This window comes from Osmerus eperlanus, chromosome 15 (assembly GCF_963692335.1).
Source record: "Osmerus eperlanus chromosome 15, fOsmEpe2.1, whole genome shotgun sequence".
Taxonomy (NCBI): domain Eukaryota; kingdom Metazoa; phylum Chordata; class Actinopteri; order Osmeriformes; family Osmeridae; genus Osmerus; species Osmerus eperlanus.
In genome coordinates, this window is record NC_085032.1 from 7,625,589 (window position 1) to 7,643,300 (window position 17,712).

Below are 17,712 nucleotides of genomic sequence, written 5' to 3' on the forward strand. Positions count from 1 at the left end.
CACAATTTGTCTGGACTGAAACCAGACACATTTAACATGGAATAATGACTCTGCTATACATTTTGATGCAACAAGACAGCTTATGGGGACAGTCTATGTCTATGCATAGACCCTCAGATCTGATTTCAATTCTGTCCAAATAACAGCACCCATCTTTATTCAGAATTGAAGCATATCCTCCATTTGTTTGTGACTTGTGCTTTAAGGGATCTATTCTAGACCATACTAGAAGTACATACAATTTGCCCAACACACATTAACATATTAATTTAAACATTTAATTGACTACAACAGATATGTTAATTAGAACACATATTTTATAATGCTTTATTATTTTACAAATGGTATATATGCAAGATTCCAACCCCCAACATTTTCTTTAATGTCTGGCTAACATTACAATATCCTTTGCAAGTATGTGTAAATGTTTAAAGAATATAAAAAAAAATAATAATAATTGTACTTCCTGTGTAATGTGACCTTGCCTAGGTTTTGACTATCTTCAACCGAGGCTTTTTATAATCAAAATATATTAATATAATGAACAGCATTTGATGATACCCCTGGACAGTTTTGCAAGTACCTATGGTTGATTGAAAAATGCAATCCAGCCTGGCAAAGCAAAGCTATCACCAACTATTAGAAAGTAGTCAATATGAGGGATTACTCCTCATTGATGCTGAGTTAGACAGTATTTTGAGTCCTAAAGTCTGTCATGTAATGTAAAACAAATAATCAAATCATGTAAGAAATTGATACAAAATATAAAATTGTATTTTACCATTTGAACAGACTTGAATACATCCAGCTAAAAATATCATATCAAACTATTAATATATGGTGGCTGAGCGGTTAGGGAATCGGGCTAGTAATCAGAAGGTTGCCGGTTCGATTCCCTGCCAGGCAAATGACCTTGTGTCCTTGGGCAAGGCACTTAACCCTACTTGCCTCGGGGGAATGTCCCTGTACTTACTGTAAGTCTCTCTGGATAAGAGCGTCAGCTAAATGACTAAATGTAATGTAATGTAATATATAGCATTCCATGCTGCATATATGAGGATAAAAAAAACAAGAAATCCATAGTTTGTTACATTTAATTGAGTAATCACACAAGAATGGATATTAAACATGAAAAGTATACAGTACTTACATTATAAATAACTTGAAGCTTTTACATAATAACGATTTCTTAAGATAACGTAGTACACTTATAAACCTAAGTAGAGTTTAGTTAAATAATGAGTTCAAATTGAAACTATTGCGTTCAATAGTTTAAAATATTGCCTCTAATACAAAGATAAACAACAGTTTTATCTTTTAAAGCCAAAAACGGTCCAGCAGGGATTCTGCACATTCCTTGTAATGTGTGTTAGTCATGATCAGTTGCCACATATGCCACATAATCTATCCCATGACTAATACAACTACTGGAATTTACATTTTAAATGTTTATTTTATTTGTCTTATTGACCAGTTTCCCACTTTTCATTATTGACTTGAGCATCAGTTTCAAATGTGTTGTTCACTTTTTCATTAGTGGTATACTTTGAAACATTTAAATTAGGACTGGATCTACTGTTACTCCTCTGATTTGCATACATGTTAACTGGTGGGTTGGATGCATCAGACGGATCAATGTCCTTCTTTAAATCACTGATTTGAATGCTACATTTTCCAAAAAAGGTTAAAAACACTGGTATAAAAGTCACACCATGTAAAGCCCCAAACAAAATGACCAGGAACATTATTTTAAAGAAGGTTCTGAAGATGTAGCTCTCAGATGCAGACAGAATCACTACTCCTAAAATAGTAGACAGAGCCCCCTGAATGATAGGATAACCCAAATTAAAAACAGCTTCTATTAATTTCTCGTCAGCTGTGGGCTGTTTGCTTGTGACAAAGGCATAAGAAATGTGAGCAGAGAAGTCCACTGAGAACCCGATGCAGATGACAAGATTGATCATGGAGACAGAGTCTAGGTTAACATCCCATAAAGCCATGAAACCAGCAACTCCAACTATGACCGAAGCAATGGCAAAGGTCACCCATAGGGAACATATGGGACTGGGAATTAGCAGAAGAGAGATGACCAGCATAGCAACAGTGGCCACAACAATGTTTTGGATGGTGTTACTAACAATGACTGCATATTGATCAAAGAAAATGAAAGCAGGGTGGTAGACAACCAAGGCCTCAGGACAGGCTTGAGCTGTGTTTCTGAACTCATTCAGCAAGTCCTTTTCATCAATGGCTGTCCGAATATCAACTGTCTGGATGAACATTCTGGAGGCATAAATATGCCCTTCAGCCACTGAAAAGTTCACATCCTGTCTAAAAGCTTGTGTGGCAGGTGAAAAATTGAAAAAAGTTGGTAAATTATCAATGAAGAGTCTCTTGTCATTAAGATTCAGACTTGTTGCATTTCCATATGTCAGATATTGATTTAGCCAAGATATAGTCATATTTTTGGCGACCAATGGTCGATTATCAATGGTTAGATCCTCAAATTTGTGAAGACAAGCATCAAGCTTGTCCCGGGAATTAGCATCCCAGTATCGGAAGTGTGTGTCTGTCACAACAACCATCACATTCGGGCCGAATTCTGAGAAGTACTGGTCCTCGACATCATAATAGCTACCCACATATGAGCCATCAGTTGCTAACTGTTTCAGATCGATGCCCTCTTTCATTTGGAAGCAGCCATAAATGCTTGCAGCCAAATACCCAGCATAGAGGAGCATTACAAACCCCTTGGTCAACTTCTTTGTCAGAAATGGCCCATAATAGTTCTTGAAAAAGTTGTTGATTGGCATTGGTTCTTCCTTCCCTGTGTCTTTATCATAGTAGCCCCCTTCACTGCATGTGTTGTACTTGGCAGAGCTGGGTTCTGGTACCTTCATGCAAGTCAGCCAGTGCCTGTTGCTTTCCTCTCTGCGTCCGTTCATTGCTAAGAACGCACCAAAGAAAGTGATGTTGTACAAGTAACAGAATACAACCGCAGTGCCAGTATACATACAGAAAGACTGCACAGAAGCAAAGGGAGTTAAGAGACCAATATAGAAAGCCAAGGCGTCGGTCAGTGTTGTGATGGTGATGGAAACTGCTGCATCTTTGTACGTCTCTGCCATACGGTCCTCTACTTTGTGGTTAACTTGAGACTTCTGCCAGCAAGAAATCATGATGAACATATCATCAACACCGATTCCTAAAGAAAAGAAAATACAGTATGCAAATGATTACAGCCTGTAATCTACATAAACCCTGTCTTTTAAGATTGTTGCATTGTAACAGAGCACAGGATCTCTCTTAACACGTTTGGTGTGTCACAAGCGCAGTCTGTAAACTTACCCAGAATCAAAAACGGAGCCGTTGCCACAGTCATAGCGAAGGGCATCCCACAGTAGAGCAACAACCCAAAACTGGACACCACTGCCAAGCCTGCAGAGAGGACACCGAAGGTGGCCACCCACACCTTATTCCTCACACAGTCCAACCTAGAAACAACACACCTCTCTTTAGCTAAGAGTTCATCCATCAAACAATACTGTAAATAGTAAGTACAGCAGATAACAGCTCTTTAACAGATAACAGATAACAGAACAGGTGCTCCTGTGCCACATACACCCACTAAAGACCAGCTAAATTATTTCTTTCTTTCTTTTTACTCTGTAAGGTCAATGTCTGCACTATGCATTTCATATGCAAAATAACATGTTGTATCCCCAAAATGTGCATAATACAACATTTTGACATAATCGTGCAAACAGATCTCAACAGGTTAAAAAACAACATATATATGATAAGAACAACATATAGAAGTTGCATATAGAAGTGCAAAGTTCTGAATAGCAGCATGGTATGGGGAAACGCAATTTCGATCGTCTGTGTAATTACTTGTTGCATGGTCTGATTGACAATAAAGTTAACTTTACATTTAGTCATTTAGCAGACGCTCTTATCCAGAGAGACTTACAGTAAGTACAGGGACATTCCCCTGAGGTAAGTAGGGTGAAGTGCCTTGCCCAAGGACACAACGTCAATTTGCACAGCCAATCGAACCGGCAACCTTCTGATTAATAGCCTGATTCCTTAACCGCTCAGCCATCTGACCCCCCCCCACTTTGACTTTGACTTTAAAACTGCTTCAAGCTTTTAACGTCATCATTTGTTTACCATTGTATTTTCGATAATATGTTCATTATATAGATAAGTAAGAGTGATTATAAAGTTGATGTGAGGTAGAATGAAGACAAGACATACCTCATACATGACACGATAGAGAAAGTAATGGCGATGGTATATGTCACTGAGAACAAAGGGATGATGGAGTCTGTGCTCTTTTCAAATTCCTCTTCCCTTGATAGTGAAGTGAAATAAGAAACTGACATCTACAATTGTCAAAGAAAGGTAAGACATTAGTGGTACATCCCTCACACTGTTTTAAAACAAATTTTCAGAACACGTTTGGAAAATACTTCAAAAGTTATAATTTGTGAGATGTGAGACTGGCAATATTCCAAATCTATTTGAAAGAAAAAAAGGTAACACTTTACAATAAGGGTGCATTAATGAGCGGTCATTAATGCTTTAACTAATGCATGAATAATCAAATGTTGTCTATCTGATCTGTATCTGTTTTAATGAATAATTAGTTAATGATTTGTGAGTGTATCATTATGTTATGACTTTATCTGGTGAGGCACATGATTAACAAATGATTAAGTAACGTCTCGAGGTTATGGTTGTTGAGTATTGATGCTGGACTAGCCACACACCATCCACACTACGTTAGTTCTGTGGAACAGTTGCGCATTGACTCATACGTCAGATATAGCAGACGAAGAAGGGGTAAGCAGTGCTGCACGCAAATATCAGAGCATCAAAATCTGAACGACGGACCGCCATGACTGAAATGGCGGTATCCGTTCGCGTGTTCTCCATGTTCCGCATGAACCCTTTCCCTATTCATCTGGTAGTCCAGTGGCTCAGTCCGGTTGTCGATGTCTGGCAGAAATCCGCCGTTGTGGTAATTAACACATGAATTAACGGTATTACCATTAGTTTACCCTGTTAGCTCAAGGTTTTACTATCAGTATTAGTTCGCAAATTAAATTGAGTAGTTAACTCACCTATCAGTTCATGTGTTAATATTGAATTGATCCATTAATTAAGTAGTAATACTTAATTACTAATTGCATAATTAATGCACCCTTATTGTAAAGTTTTACCGAAAATAATAGTTTATGTTCCAAGTTCATATATAAACAGATTTTGTATTGTACGTTATTATAGAATGTACTGTTACTAAATTTGTACAATCTTAAAAGTTCTTACCTCGTTATCTTCAATCTTAGAAATGTTGTTGATGAACTCTGTCAGCCACATTTTATTTACAGTCCGGTTCACATCATTTAAGAAATAAAATAGCCTGATAGCTTTTGCACTCTCAATTTGCTCTGACCCTGGTTTAAGTTTCACACCACCAATCTCAGAGGCAGTGAAAATACTACCATTAAATGGGTACGTAATGGGTGTGCTCTCAGAATCAGCAGTTTTAACAATGTCAAAAATGGAATTTGTCATACATTCTCCAGCAATCATAGCACAAATGTCATTGAAGCCAATTGTTGCTACTTTAATATCCTTAACAAGTTGGTCCATTTCAACAATCTTTGCAAAAACGTTGTTTGAGAGCACATTTTCCGTGTCACTCAAAATCAGAGAGACAAAAGTCCCTTCAGTATACAGTCTCAAGCGAGAGAATTCGCTGTCATTGTTTGGGAAGTAAGTTTCGACAATGAGTCTCGCGTCTTTAGCAGGTCCATTCACGGGTGTAAACTGCTCTTCAATTCCATTTGCCTCTCTGTCTTTGAGGAAGTAGAATCCTCCTCCGAGACCGGCTGAGACGAACAGAGGAATAATAAAAAAACACCAGTGATGCCTTCCAACAAAGTTGCCCAGTGTTCCAAAACCCTCTGATAAGGGCTTTTCAATGCAGTTTGTCTTGCATCCAGGCATTTTCTTGTTAACGTAACTTCTCTATAAGAAATTAAGGTGTAGTTTTACATGAACAACTTGCCTGCTCTGGCTTCCCGTCAGGTGTGATAGCAGCCCCTGTCATACAGTGTGCTATTACTGTCTGTGGCAACAAGATAAGCCTCCTGAGAAGGTAGTAATATGTAAACAGTAATATGTGGAATAATAAAATCTGCATCAGATGCAACAGTGAACAGTGATGTCACCGAACAGACAAATCACCCGCAATACATTTATAAATAAATAAGAATACATTTATTGATGAAGGTTACGAGCAATAACTCGCCAGGTCCCACAAGCAGATTTATATTGTAATTACATACAGTATATTATGTACCTGTCTACAGGAACAATCTTCGGTTTGTGAGAGTAAGCTGCTCTATTTTATACTTCTGTGGAAAATGATCTGTACTCATCCCCAACCAATTACAGAACAAAGTTCAAAGCTAATAAATGCTCTAATTTTATGTGGAATCTCTACTTGGTCATTTTGTGTAAACTTGAACCATATTTCAAAAAGTAGCAGTTGGATGACGTCGACACACATCAATCCCAGGATATGGAGAGCATCTGACAGCTGAGATCCCACAGTTTCTGAGCCATGCTGTCGTCTGTGGCAGCCCTGGAGCAGGTGGCAGGTGCACAGTCACTGTGCGCAAGCACAGACAACACACAACATGAGGCCTCACAGTATTCCAGTAACTACAGCATCAACAGGGCAAATGTATAGGCTCTACTAGACAAAATAATAAATACTGTTATTATTATATAAATATTATTATTATTATTATCTCCGTTTTCTGAGCAACAAACAAACCAACCAAACCTGAGCTCACCTGTAATATCCACCACTCTTGGTCTCCAGTCCAGGGTCCACAGCGCAGTAGATGGTTGTCTGAGATCCCTGGACTGAGTTCTTGGTGAACGGGCTGACCATCTTCATGACAGCCTGCTGTGCAGGGTTGAGGTGTCGCCACAGGTCAGTTTGGACCACTCCAGGGTGGAGGGAGTAGGCAGTCACACCGGTACCTAGGGGGGGAGGGAATGTTAAGCTCCATCATACAGTACTATACATTAATAAGTATTCATTTACTATGCCACTTGCCATTATCCAACGTGGGGTACAAACTGCATGTAGTAAGTACAGTAGAAAGTCAGTGACTAGAAGTTAACTGTTCTAACAGTGTTACAATGATTGGTGCTAAATAACAATCTCTATTTGACCAGACACTGCAACAACAACATCATATCTCAAGTACAACACTGTATAATTTTGCAGCTACACCACACAAAGCATTAATGTTTTAGGAGCTCAAGGGTAAATAGACTGCTGCAGTACAGAGTCCCGGACATTAACCAAATGAAGGAGAGATAAAGATGACCTTCCAGCCTCTTGGCCAGTAGGTGGGTGAAGAGGATGTTGGCCAGTTTGCTCTGGCTGTAGGCCTTGTTCTTGTTGTAGCCCTTCTCACTGTTGATGTCGTCTAGGTTGATGGTGCCCAAGCTGTGGGCCATGGAAGACACGTTGATGATCCTGGATGATCTCTTGATCAGGTCAATCAATAAGTACATCAACAGGAAGTGACCTAAAATGATGGTATGACAATACCCTGTGAGGTGAATTAACTGACCGTGAATTTGTCTCCATTCTTAGCTTTATGTATTTATGTATTCCTTTCTTTCTTTCTTCTTTTTTATCCCCATTACCTTCCACAAAGTGTTTGCTAGTATACTTGGGGTCCACACGAAAAAACAAATACTGATCTACTCTCAAAAAAATAAAAAAGACTAAATGTATTTAACTCTAGTTATTCTGTGCTATTGTATCCTTGTTATAGAAAGAGGACCAGGAAGTAAATTGACTTCCTGAAAATAGTTAATGGTGAGTGGGTACATTATCACTGACGTTAAAGTGAGTTAACATGTCATGACTTGTGTTTAATGATTTAGGGCGGACTTCTTTCCTCAACCTTGAACGGGCCTTGCATTTCTGTAACTTACCTTTGCTATATATAATTTTATTAACAAACTAAAGTCCATTATTTTATTAACTTTGTACTCTGAAGTAATGCTTGAATTCGTACTTCCTTATTTTTGTCATTATTGTGTCGGGGTCGCTCAACATTTCAGATTATATGATCAGGGTAAATCATCAACAGTGGCCTAAACACACATTAAATGTTTGCATCTCCCTGGCAATGACCAAGTGTAAGCGCCTGCCTTGCCCTGTTAATACATGCTTGTACACACCCATGTGGTTGACACCGATCTGCATCTCAAAGCCATCTGCTGTTGTCCCATAGGGACAAACCATTACTCCAGTATTGTTTATGGATGTTCAGTTTGCTTTCCTCTACATACAGATCAGAGGAGAGTCCAGTATAAAAACAATGTGGTGTGCAATCATCTCCACTTAAACTTATGGTGTCTATGGAGGGGTAAGAAGATCCTAATGTACAGAAACGTCATGTGATTATGCTCCTACCCCTGTTGATGACCTCTGCGAACTTCTTGATCGACTTGGTGTCTGACAAATCAAGCTTTAGGATAACGTTTTTATTGCCGGAGCCTTCTACAACTTATTTAAGTGCTGACTGCTTTCTCCATATCTCTGCAAGCCATGATGATTCTGGCTCCTGTTAAAAAGTCAAATAAAAAGGTATTCTTGAAATCTGAATCTAAACTGAATGTATGGTTCCACCTAGTGTCACTGGATGGTATAAACATAGACGTCCCGGACATTAACAGGTTTGTCATCATGGGGTAAATTTAAGCTGAAGACCAATAACTAAACATGCTATACTCTGTGTGATTAAATGATTAAATATCATGTTCCCAACATTTATTAAAGCAGAGAGAGCATAAAAAGAAACCTGCGAGGATAGGGCAATCTTGGAGGACATGTGAGAAAAGGAAAGACGGTGGGCGGTGTAAGATAAACACAATAAAACGCTCTTTGCCGATGCCAGTATTGGCTCCAGGGATGACAAATCAAATCAAATAAAATGTATTTGTATAGCCCTTTTTACACGCAAGCATGTCACAGAGGGCTTCACATATGCCCATAGAACTGCCCCTCAACCAACCTAAACCCTCAAGACAACTTTTTTATCATCGAGTCGCGCATCTGAGGACCATGTCCTCCGAAAAATGTTTCCAATGAATTGAGTAAAATTATTTAATTTCCAATTGGTGGTAAATTTGCAGGAGTTAATTAGACTACAAGCAAATAAAAACTGGGACCCTGGTTCTTCTAGCGAGAAAGACAATACTGTTATACAAAACAGACATGACTTTACTTCCCTGAAATGAAAACCACCCAGTTGTACACAAGTTAAACACAACATCAACGTTTTGATTGTCCTTTATTTTAATTGATTTCATGGTGACTAGTTTAAAGTAATGTGACTATGATCTACTGTAGGCTATACAACAATGTTCATCTGCGTATTGAAAACATTTTCAAACAATAAAGCATGTGCATTGCATTGTAAATGTGTAAGAGAATGTAATACATTTTGGACTTCACAACATTACAGAATAAAGAATAACAGTTGCATTAAATTAGTAATCACATACAATAATGCTATGATGATTTAGAAAATCCTTATTGTACACAATTGACAGTATACCTTTGGCTTCAAATTTTATGATGCCTGAATATCATAAAAATCCTGCTGGGATGCATTTTGCACATCCAGTGACATTCTCTTGATAATATGATCTTTACCAAGTAACAGTATTATTAAGTTTCAGTTTAGTTTTATTTTGGGGATTAATTTGATTCATTTTGACAAAAAATAAGTGTTCACGATAGATTAATTCAGATTTGTAGCCAATTGTAGTTGGTTTTGCATCTTTGCATTGCATTTGTTTTCTTCATCATTTTCCTTTTCAGTAAAATCTCAGTTCACAAATTCATTTTTTGTTTCCTTTTTTTTCAGTTTCAGTTTATGATTATAACCGTGCCAAGTAGAATATATTTTCTTGATAAAACGATTGTTTTCTGCAATGAACTAATGCTATTTCCCATGTAATGTGATTATGCTTTCATGTTTAACATATGCATCAGAGAGGCCTACAGCCTTGTTGAATCGAGGACTGCTTCCTCATCATCACCCTTATCCTCGTCCTTAGCCTCTGTGCCTTCCCCCAGAACTGCTATCAATGTAGACAGTGAAGCATCTGGGTCTAAGATTTTAACCAGGGGCAAGTTCACACCCCTCTCATGAAATATGCGATTTTGCAGAGTCATAGCAAGCATTGAGTCAATGCCCAAGGCATAGAGGGTGGACTCTTCGTGTAGCTCGTTCTTGTCCACACCCACTGTTTCACTGAGGAGAGATTTGACATATTCAGCAGGAGAAGATAAGGAGACAGTTGTATCTGCTCTTGAGTCTGACAGTTGAGTTTTGCGGAGTGTTTCCTCCATTACAGCAATCAGACGGACGGTCAGTGCAGCGTTTTTAGGGAGAACATTGTTGATAATGTTTTTGTAGTGAAACCTACACACTACCTGTTGGGGTTTGTTTAGCAGTAAGGCTTGCTCCAAACCTTCATGTATCTCTGCCACATCCATCACCATCAGCCCCTTAGCTTCAAGGAATTTATGGAAATGGTCTTTGTTCAGCAGAAGACCAATGTTCAAAGCCCCCCAGTTGATGGACTGCCCAGCAAGTCCAATGTTCCGTCTATACTGACAGAATGTGTCCAGGAACGTGTTTGCTGCACTGTAGTTAATTTGGGCGGCGTTGCCAATAAAGGCAGAAATGGAAGAGTAGCACACAAAGTAATCTAACTTGCAGTGTTCTGTTGCATGGTGCAGATTTAGAGCCCCATTCACTTTAGGCTTCATTACTTTCTCAAAGAGAGATTTGTCAAGGGTTTCAATCAACTCATCATGCAGGACAACGGCACTGTGGAAAACCCCTCTGATTGGACAGGAGCGGAATTTCTTGCCAATCTGACCAATTGCGTTGTGCACATCCTCAGAGACAGAGACATCACACTTGATGCAAACGATGCAGGAACCCGTCTCTTTCTCCACATTGTTTATGTCCACCTGCATGTCTGGTGAGGGATTACGTCTGGAGAAAATGACAACATGCCCTCCCCCTTTCTGGGAAATGAACCTGACTGTTTCAAAGCCCAGCCCAGTGAGACCACCTGTAACAATGTACACCGCTCTTTTTTGGAAAAGCTGGGTGGGTTTCTGTTGCAAAGGAATATTGGAAAGTGCGCCTCTGGAGCCCTCTTTGCCCAGTGCCACCACAGGAACCATCCTGGAGTTGAAGTAGGAATCTTGATCGTCCAAAGGAAGGAACTCAATGCTTCCGGACGTCTGTCTCTGAAAAGTGAAGCTGTCGAGAACAAATGCTCTCCTGTCTAAGTGCAAAGACTTGAGCCAATGATAGACATGTGGCATCTGTGCTCTGAGTGACCCCTTCTGTAAGATAAGAGTCATCAGGATGTTCTGTGTGCGAACGCTATCCTTTTCACTTCTGACAACTGTGTGTGTGAGCAAGCCCTGGGTGTGGGATTCACAGACAATGACAACATGCTTCACTCCAGGAAAATTGACAGCTTTTGCAACCAAAGACTCATCAAATGGAGGTAGGAGGACAAATGCATCTATTGCATCAACATCTACAAAAACACCATTGGACTGTCCTCCTACAAGAATACCCCATCCAGATTTCATTGCTGTCAGAGACAGGACCTTCAGTAGAGCTGAGTCACAAATAGAAGTCACGATTCCCAAAGTTTTCTTTTGTTCTTTTACTTTGGGCAATGCTCTGTTCATGATCTCCCATGCCAACACAAAGTAAGAAACACATGGTGTCTCTTTTAGAAATGGAAATCTCTTTGTCTTGTAGCAAGCCTCTTCAGGAACAATCATCTTTGTGGATGCCACAACTGGATAACAAGAGACAACTTGATCTCCCTCTTTCAGTTTGTGTACACCCTTCCCTACAGCAGTGACAGTACCATTGAAGTCTAGAGCCAGAACATTGTGTGTCTGAGCATCATGTTTGCTCCAGTAGATTGTCTGGCCAAAGTTCAGGTCAGAGACGCTGATGGGGAAGTAATCAGAGGAATGAACGCACATCTTGTTGAGCTGAATCTCAACAGTCTTATCAGGAATGTACTGATTCTCCAAGTCAGAGGGAATGGCAGACAAGGTAGTCATTCTGTATGGGTCAGTAGTCTGAAATGTGCAGGGCTCAGTTGTTGAGCAGACTTTCCCTTCAGAGATTGAGCTCTCCGTTTTTTCAAGGGGAATGTGAACAATGGTAGAATTGAAAACCAACCCGTTTTTCACCACCAACTCAGCGTACTTGCTGCATGGATACGATCTTAAAATGTGTGACAGAGCTTGGATGTCGTCAGTGGACATGGAGTTGATGTCAATCCACTGAATTGACAGCTCAGCCATCTCTGCAGCACATGACCTAATCATGCCAGACAGGGCAAAGCCTGAGCTGATGTGGTCAACTGTGGTTTCTGCTGAGCGATAGGTTATTGCTCTGATGGAATTTGTGAAATGTGTGTCTTTAAGTTCCAGGATGACCTGTCGGAACGTTTCACAGCAGTTCACCATGTTATCCAGAACACTGTCAGATGTATGAGCTGTGAGGTCCTCGTCACCCCACACAAACAAAACCTCCTCAAAGTTCTTCTTTATGTCTGTAATATTGAGGTTTGCCAAGAGTGTGGCAAATCCATGGCTCAGGATATCCTTAGCATGTGTAAAGGAGATGTATCTAGATTTTGAACTCAAGTGCTGTTGCAAAGACCTCGATATTCCTAACTGGTCAGAGAAAACCAAGGCTTTGCGACCATGAGATGATGCAATGTCTTCAGAGACGACGGAGAATTCATTGTGGTAGAAGTCCTCCTCAAGTACAGCAGCGCGGCTCCCAAGGTACTTGATCAACACATCCCGAAGCTCAACCAACACCTTGCCCTCTTTGTCAGCGAAGCAGCCACACACCTCAAACTGATGATCCTCCACTTTAGTGGCTCTCAGATAGATGATCATCTCATCTTGCAGGGGTTCATTTACAGTCAAGCTTCCAATTCTGGCTGGGAACCCTGGCCTTCCATCAAATACATCGGAAACAATAGGAAAAAGTTGCATCATGTAGTCTAACACTACGGGATGAATGCAATAGTCATGCAACTCAGGCAGCAACTGCTCAGAAACAGTGACAACTGAAATAGCCTCCCCAAATTCTTCCCCGTAATGTATATCCCCCTTGTTTTGGAAAACATTACCATACTGAAATCCAGTCGAGTTTAGGTCAAAATAAAGCTTCTCAGAAGTAATCAGTAGCTTGCATCTCTTGTAGATGGAGCTCAAGGAAATGTTCTGCTCCTCAATCAGTCTCTCTCGCTTGCACACAACTGTACCCAATGCATAGGTTGCAGTAGAAGACTGCATTTTGAAATGTGTTGTACCTTCATCAGGCTCGACATGCACTTGAATCTCGGGTGCATTCTGTGTGAGAATGAACGGGCTCAGAAAGTCAATGCTGAGTTGCAGTGTATTAAGTGGAACCTTTGGTTTGACACTTTCCAGGGCAACAGTTAAACCCAGATCAGCATAGAAGGCGCCTGGCAAGATAGGGACATCATTGTGCTTATGTTCCAGGAGGTAAGATAAAGATGGTGACGACAGATCACAGGTGAAGCCATTGCCGTCACTGGTCTGGCTTAGCGCTTTGTGATTACTGGACGTCTCTTTCTGCCATTTTCCATTGATAAGCTCTACCTTTTTATTATCAAACATATACCTTGGGAAAGGTGTTGGTGAGGCCTCACACCCCTTGTAGAACTGGTCCCAATCAACACAGACTCCAAGCTCAAACAGTTTGGAGACGACAGACAGCATTGTCTCATGATCTTTATCTGGTTGCACAGAAGAGATGACTGTGATGTCCTTTCCGAGAGTCTCCATAATGTTCCTCTGTAAAGCCCTTCGGGGGCCTATCTCTACAAAGACCACATTCTTCTTTTGGTCGGCTGCTGACCTCACCGCCTGCTCAAAAGCAACAGGCTCTCGGATGTTCCTGGCCCAGTACTTCCCTGTCGTGAAGTCTGCCTGTTCCACCTCCTTCCCTGTCACTGTTGAGAACAACTTTGTCTCTGTCTCATTCACCTTCAAAGAGCCAACCCTGTCCTCTATTTGGGTTAGGATGGGGTCCATCATATGGCTGTGGTAAGCGGCAGGAACGTCCAGGATATGGAGGAACAGAGTTTTACTCTTGTCCGACATGCTTAACTTCTGGTGGAGACTCTTAATAGCATCTGCATCACCGGAAAGGGTGCAAGACTGTGGGCTGTTGTACGCAGCCATGCAAATCTTTCCAGAGTAATCTGGAAGCATCTTCAAGATTTCCGACACTGCCATGTTGCTAATCACAAGCATTTTTCCACCTGTGACCATACCCTGTAAGACGCTGCGGTGATAAATCACCTTCACAGCATCCTCAAGAGACAAGAGGCCAGAACAGTGGGCGGCAGCAACCTCTCCAACAGAGTGCCCAAGAACAGCATCAGGTTGGACGCCCCAATGCTTCAGGAGACTGACGATGCCAACCTGAACGGCGAAGAGCAGAGGCTGGACAACCTCTGGTTTTGAAAACTCATCAGCCTCAGACTCAGCCTCCAGTCTGTCTAAGATCGCCATGTTATCGAACTTCTGGAAAAGGCTCTCAACTTCCCTGACCTTCTCTCTGAACACAGGTTCCTCTCTCAGAAGCTGTTTGCACATGCCTTGGTAGGTCACACCATTTCCACAAAAGACAAACACTAACCTTGGATCTGAATTTGAGAGGGCAATGTTTTTATTCAGCGTCGATTTCAATTGATTTTTCAGATCAGCCAGAGTGGAGGTCATGAAAGCCCTCCTGTACCTGTGTTTCAAGTGGCTTCTCCTACACGCAGATGTGTAGACGAGACTCTCCAGGTCAAATTCGCTGTTTGCATCTATCTGCTGAATTGTGTCCTCCATCATCATAGCAATCGACTTAATGGAACTTGCGGATAGGACAAAGCACTTGTGAGATTTCCTACCGCTCTGTTTAGAAGTACGAGTCTGCTTGTATTGTTTGACAATAGCATGTGCATTTGTTCCACCAAAACCAAAGTTATTTATTCCTGCAACCATAACAGAATGTGACCACTTTTCTGGTGTGGTTGGAACTTTCAAATTCAGGGCTTTGACATCTATACTGGCATTGTCCTCAGAGTAGAAGACAGAAGGTACTATGGTTTTATACTTCATCATCAAAAGTACCTTGATCAGCCCTGCGACTCCGGCTGCAGATTCTGTGTGGCCGATGTTGCCTTTCACAGAGCCGATGCGGAGTGTGTCTGAGCCAGGAGGTCTGGCTGTGGCGATGACTTTGGAGATGGTCCCTGCCTCTATAGGGTCCCCAACTGGGGTTCCTGTCCCATGTGCCTCGATGTACTGGACATTGGACAGGTCAGACGCAGAGTAGATTGTGCGCAGCAGCGCCTCCTGTTGGACCATGGACGGCTTGGTGATTGGAGTGACCGAGCGGCCATCTTGGTTGACGGCAGTTTTGCTGATGATGCCCCATATTTCGTTGCCGTCCTTGAGAGCCTGTATAATACAGTTAATGTGTGATATCATTTTTAACAATTTGTTCATTTAATGTGGCTCAAGTTTAAATAAGGATATTTCGCCTTTTTGGTGACTGATTTTACATATAAAATACATTACTTGTTTCAATGGCTTTAACAACACAATCCCACAGCCTTCACCCCTGCCGTAGCCATCTGCTCTGCTGGAGAAAGGTTTGCTGGTGCCTTCAGGTGAGATCATCTTTGCTTTGCTGAGAGCGACAAAGATCCATGGGTTTATAATACAGCTGACACCCCCGCACAGAGCCATCTCACAGTCACCTAATTAGGGGAAGCAAATAGAAGGCCTGTTACATCCTTGACTTGTCTTGTATTCTCAATCCAAGGTTATTGATGAATTGCCCTAGGCTACGTACACTGGATATAATATGTACTTTACCTACCTTGTTTCAATGCTTGACATCCTAAATGAATAGCAACCAGAGACGATGAACAGGCACAGTCAATGGACACTGAGGGTCCAGTGAAATTGAACATGTAGGAGACTCGATTGGCTGCTATGCTCATAACCATGCCAGTGCCTGTGTAGTGGTTGATACTATTTGGGCTTCTCTGTACAGCACAACTCTCATAATCTCGGTTCATGAGCCCTTCAAAGTAATGCAGACACAAGCAGTACATGAGGTGTGGCCTTACAAAAGCCTTACATTTTAAAAGAATCCTTGTTAAAGCTGGTAACTAATTATCACTTACCCACAAATACTCCTGTTCTGGTCCCACTTGCCTTTTCCATTGGCAGTCCAGCATTCTCTAAAGTTCTATATGTACACTCAAGAAGGAGTCTGTGCTGAGGGTCAATTTGTTCTACTTCAGTTTCTGACATACCGAAGAATTTGTGATCAAATTCATTTAACCTGGGAACAGTAAAAAAACAAAAAGAAAGAAGAAAAACACCACATTTGTTTAGTTCATGTCAGAATTTAGTTTGCACAATTAACTGAAATGTCTATAAAATATGGTGTTCTAATTGTACTACAGTTGATCTGTGAAATTCATGCTTTTGACTGTTTATAATTAATACATCATGTGGAGTATTTCTAGATCCCAAAATCATTTCATATGAGTGGAAAGTAAGACATTTGATGTGCTTGTCTGTTAGCAAAATATTTTACTCAGCATGTAAATGACTCTTCAAATATTTAACATCCTTCAACGGACAAGATAAGATAGGACATACCCATCAATGAGAGCAGCTTTTTCCGTGCGGGATTTTCCGGATATGTTGTCGTCTGGATCATACCATTCGGACATGTCAAATCTTTCATTTGGAATTGGCCCAGCACAGTTCCTCCCCTCCAACAGCACATTCCAGAAATGTTGAAGCCCCTCTCCTGTCAAAAGCATAAACTCAACATTTAGTAAATAGCTATCTTATTGGAATATATTGTATATGACAAATATAATTATGTACAAGTCTCTGATGCATAATAGCATGTAAAGCCATAATAAATGTGTACCTCCTGGAAAATTGCATCCCATGCCAATGACAGCGATTTCATCTTCAGTGTCCCCCATATTCACCTCACAGTGAAATGCTGCTGAGGATCAACGCACAGACAGTGTTTTACCAATATGCATCAAAATATGTCATCTAAATATAAGAACAGTCAATCACAGCACTTGCTCTAAGTTTCAGACATTAAAGTTTGACCAAGAATTAATACAGTAAATAACCAATTCAACTGTATACTTTAGTCCTACCTTGTCTGCAGTGAATCCTGGGTTGGTACTGACAGCATTTTCTTTTTAAACCTTTTTTATGTTTGTCCAACCTTTCATTGGAAACCTATCAGATGCTTTCAGGTGCCTTGTAAATGATTAACAAATTATTCCTGTATCACAAAAAGTACAGACACGTGTTTCACCTGTTTTAACCCAAGACAGGAAGAAGGAAGTAATACATTATTTGTGGTTAATGAGAACAATAAACAAAGGCATGACTTCACACTTTAGGTACCGTCATGAACTCTTATCACAGTATTTGATTTTCTGCTCTCAAGATAA

The 17,712-nt window shown here is 40.6% G+C and overlaps 2 protein-coding genes and 1 pseudogene across 2 annotated transcripts; all 3 read right to left on the bottom strand.

The window, feature by feature from the left end:
• Positions 1-1,092: 1,092 nt before the first annotated feature.
• Positions 1,093-6,076, bottom strand: LOC134035321 (patched domain-containing protein 3-like). Its single transcript, XM_062480323.1, has 4 exons — positions 5,335-6,076; positions 4,261-4,388; positions 3,349-3,494; positions 1,093-3,205 (listed from the first exon to the last, which is right to left on the bottom strand). The coding sequence occupies exons 1-4, from the start codon at positions 6,016-6,018 to the stop codon at positions 1,464-1,466; spliced, it is 2,700 nt and encodes an 899-aa protein (XP_062336307.1). The 5' UTR covers positions 6,019-6,076; the 3' UTR covers positions 1,093-1,463.
• Positions 6,077-6,341: 265 nt separating this feature from the next.
• Positions 6,342-8,981, bottom strand: LOC134035243 (retinol dehydrogenase 12-like; annotated as a pseudogene).
• A 389-nt stretch (positions 8,982-9,370) lies between these two features.
• LOC134035242 (uncharacterized) lies at positions 9,371-17,223 on the bottom strand. The gene is made up of 6 exons (XM_062480189.1): positions 17,166-17,223; positions 16,886-17,039; positions 16,402-16,562; positions 16,092-16,298; positions 15,788-15,969; positions 9,371-15,667 (listed from the first exon to the last, which is right to left on the bottom strand). The coding sequence occupies exons 1-6, from the start codon at positions 17,221-17,223 to the stop codon at positions 10,115-10,117; spliced, it is 6,315 nt and encodes a 2,104-aa protein (XP_062336173.1). The 3' UTR covers positions 9,371-10,114.
• Positions 17,224-17,712: the final 489 nt, after the last annotated feature.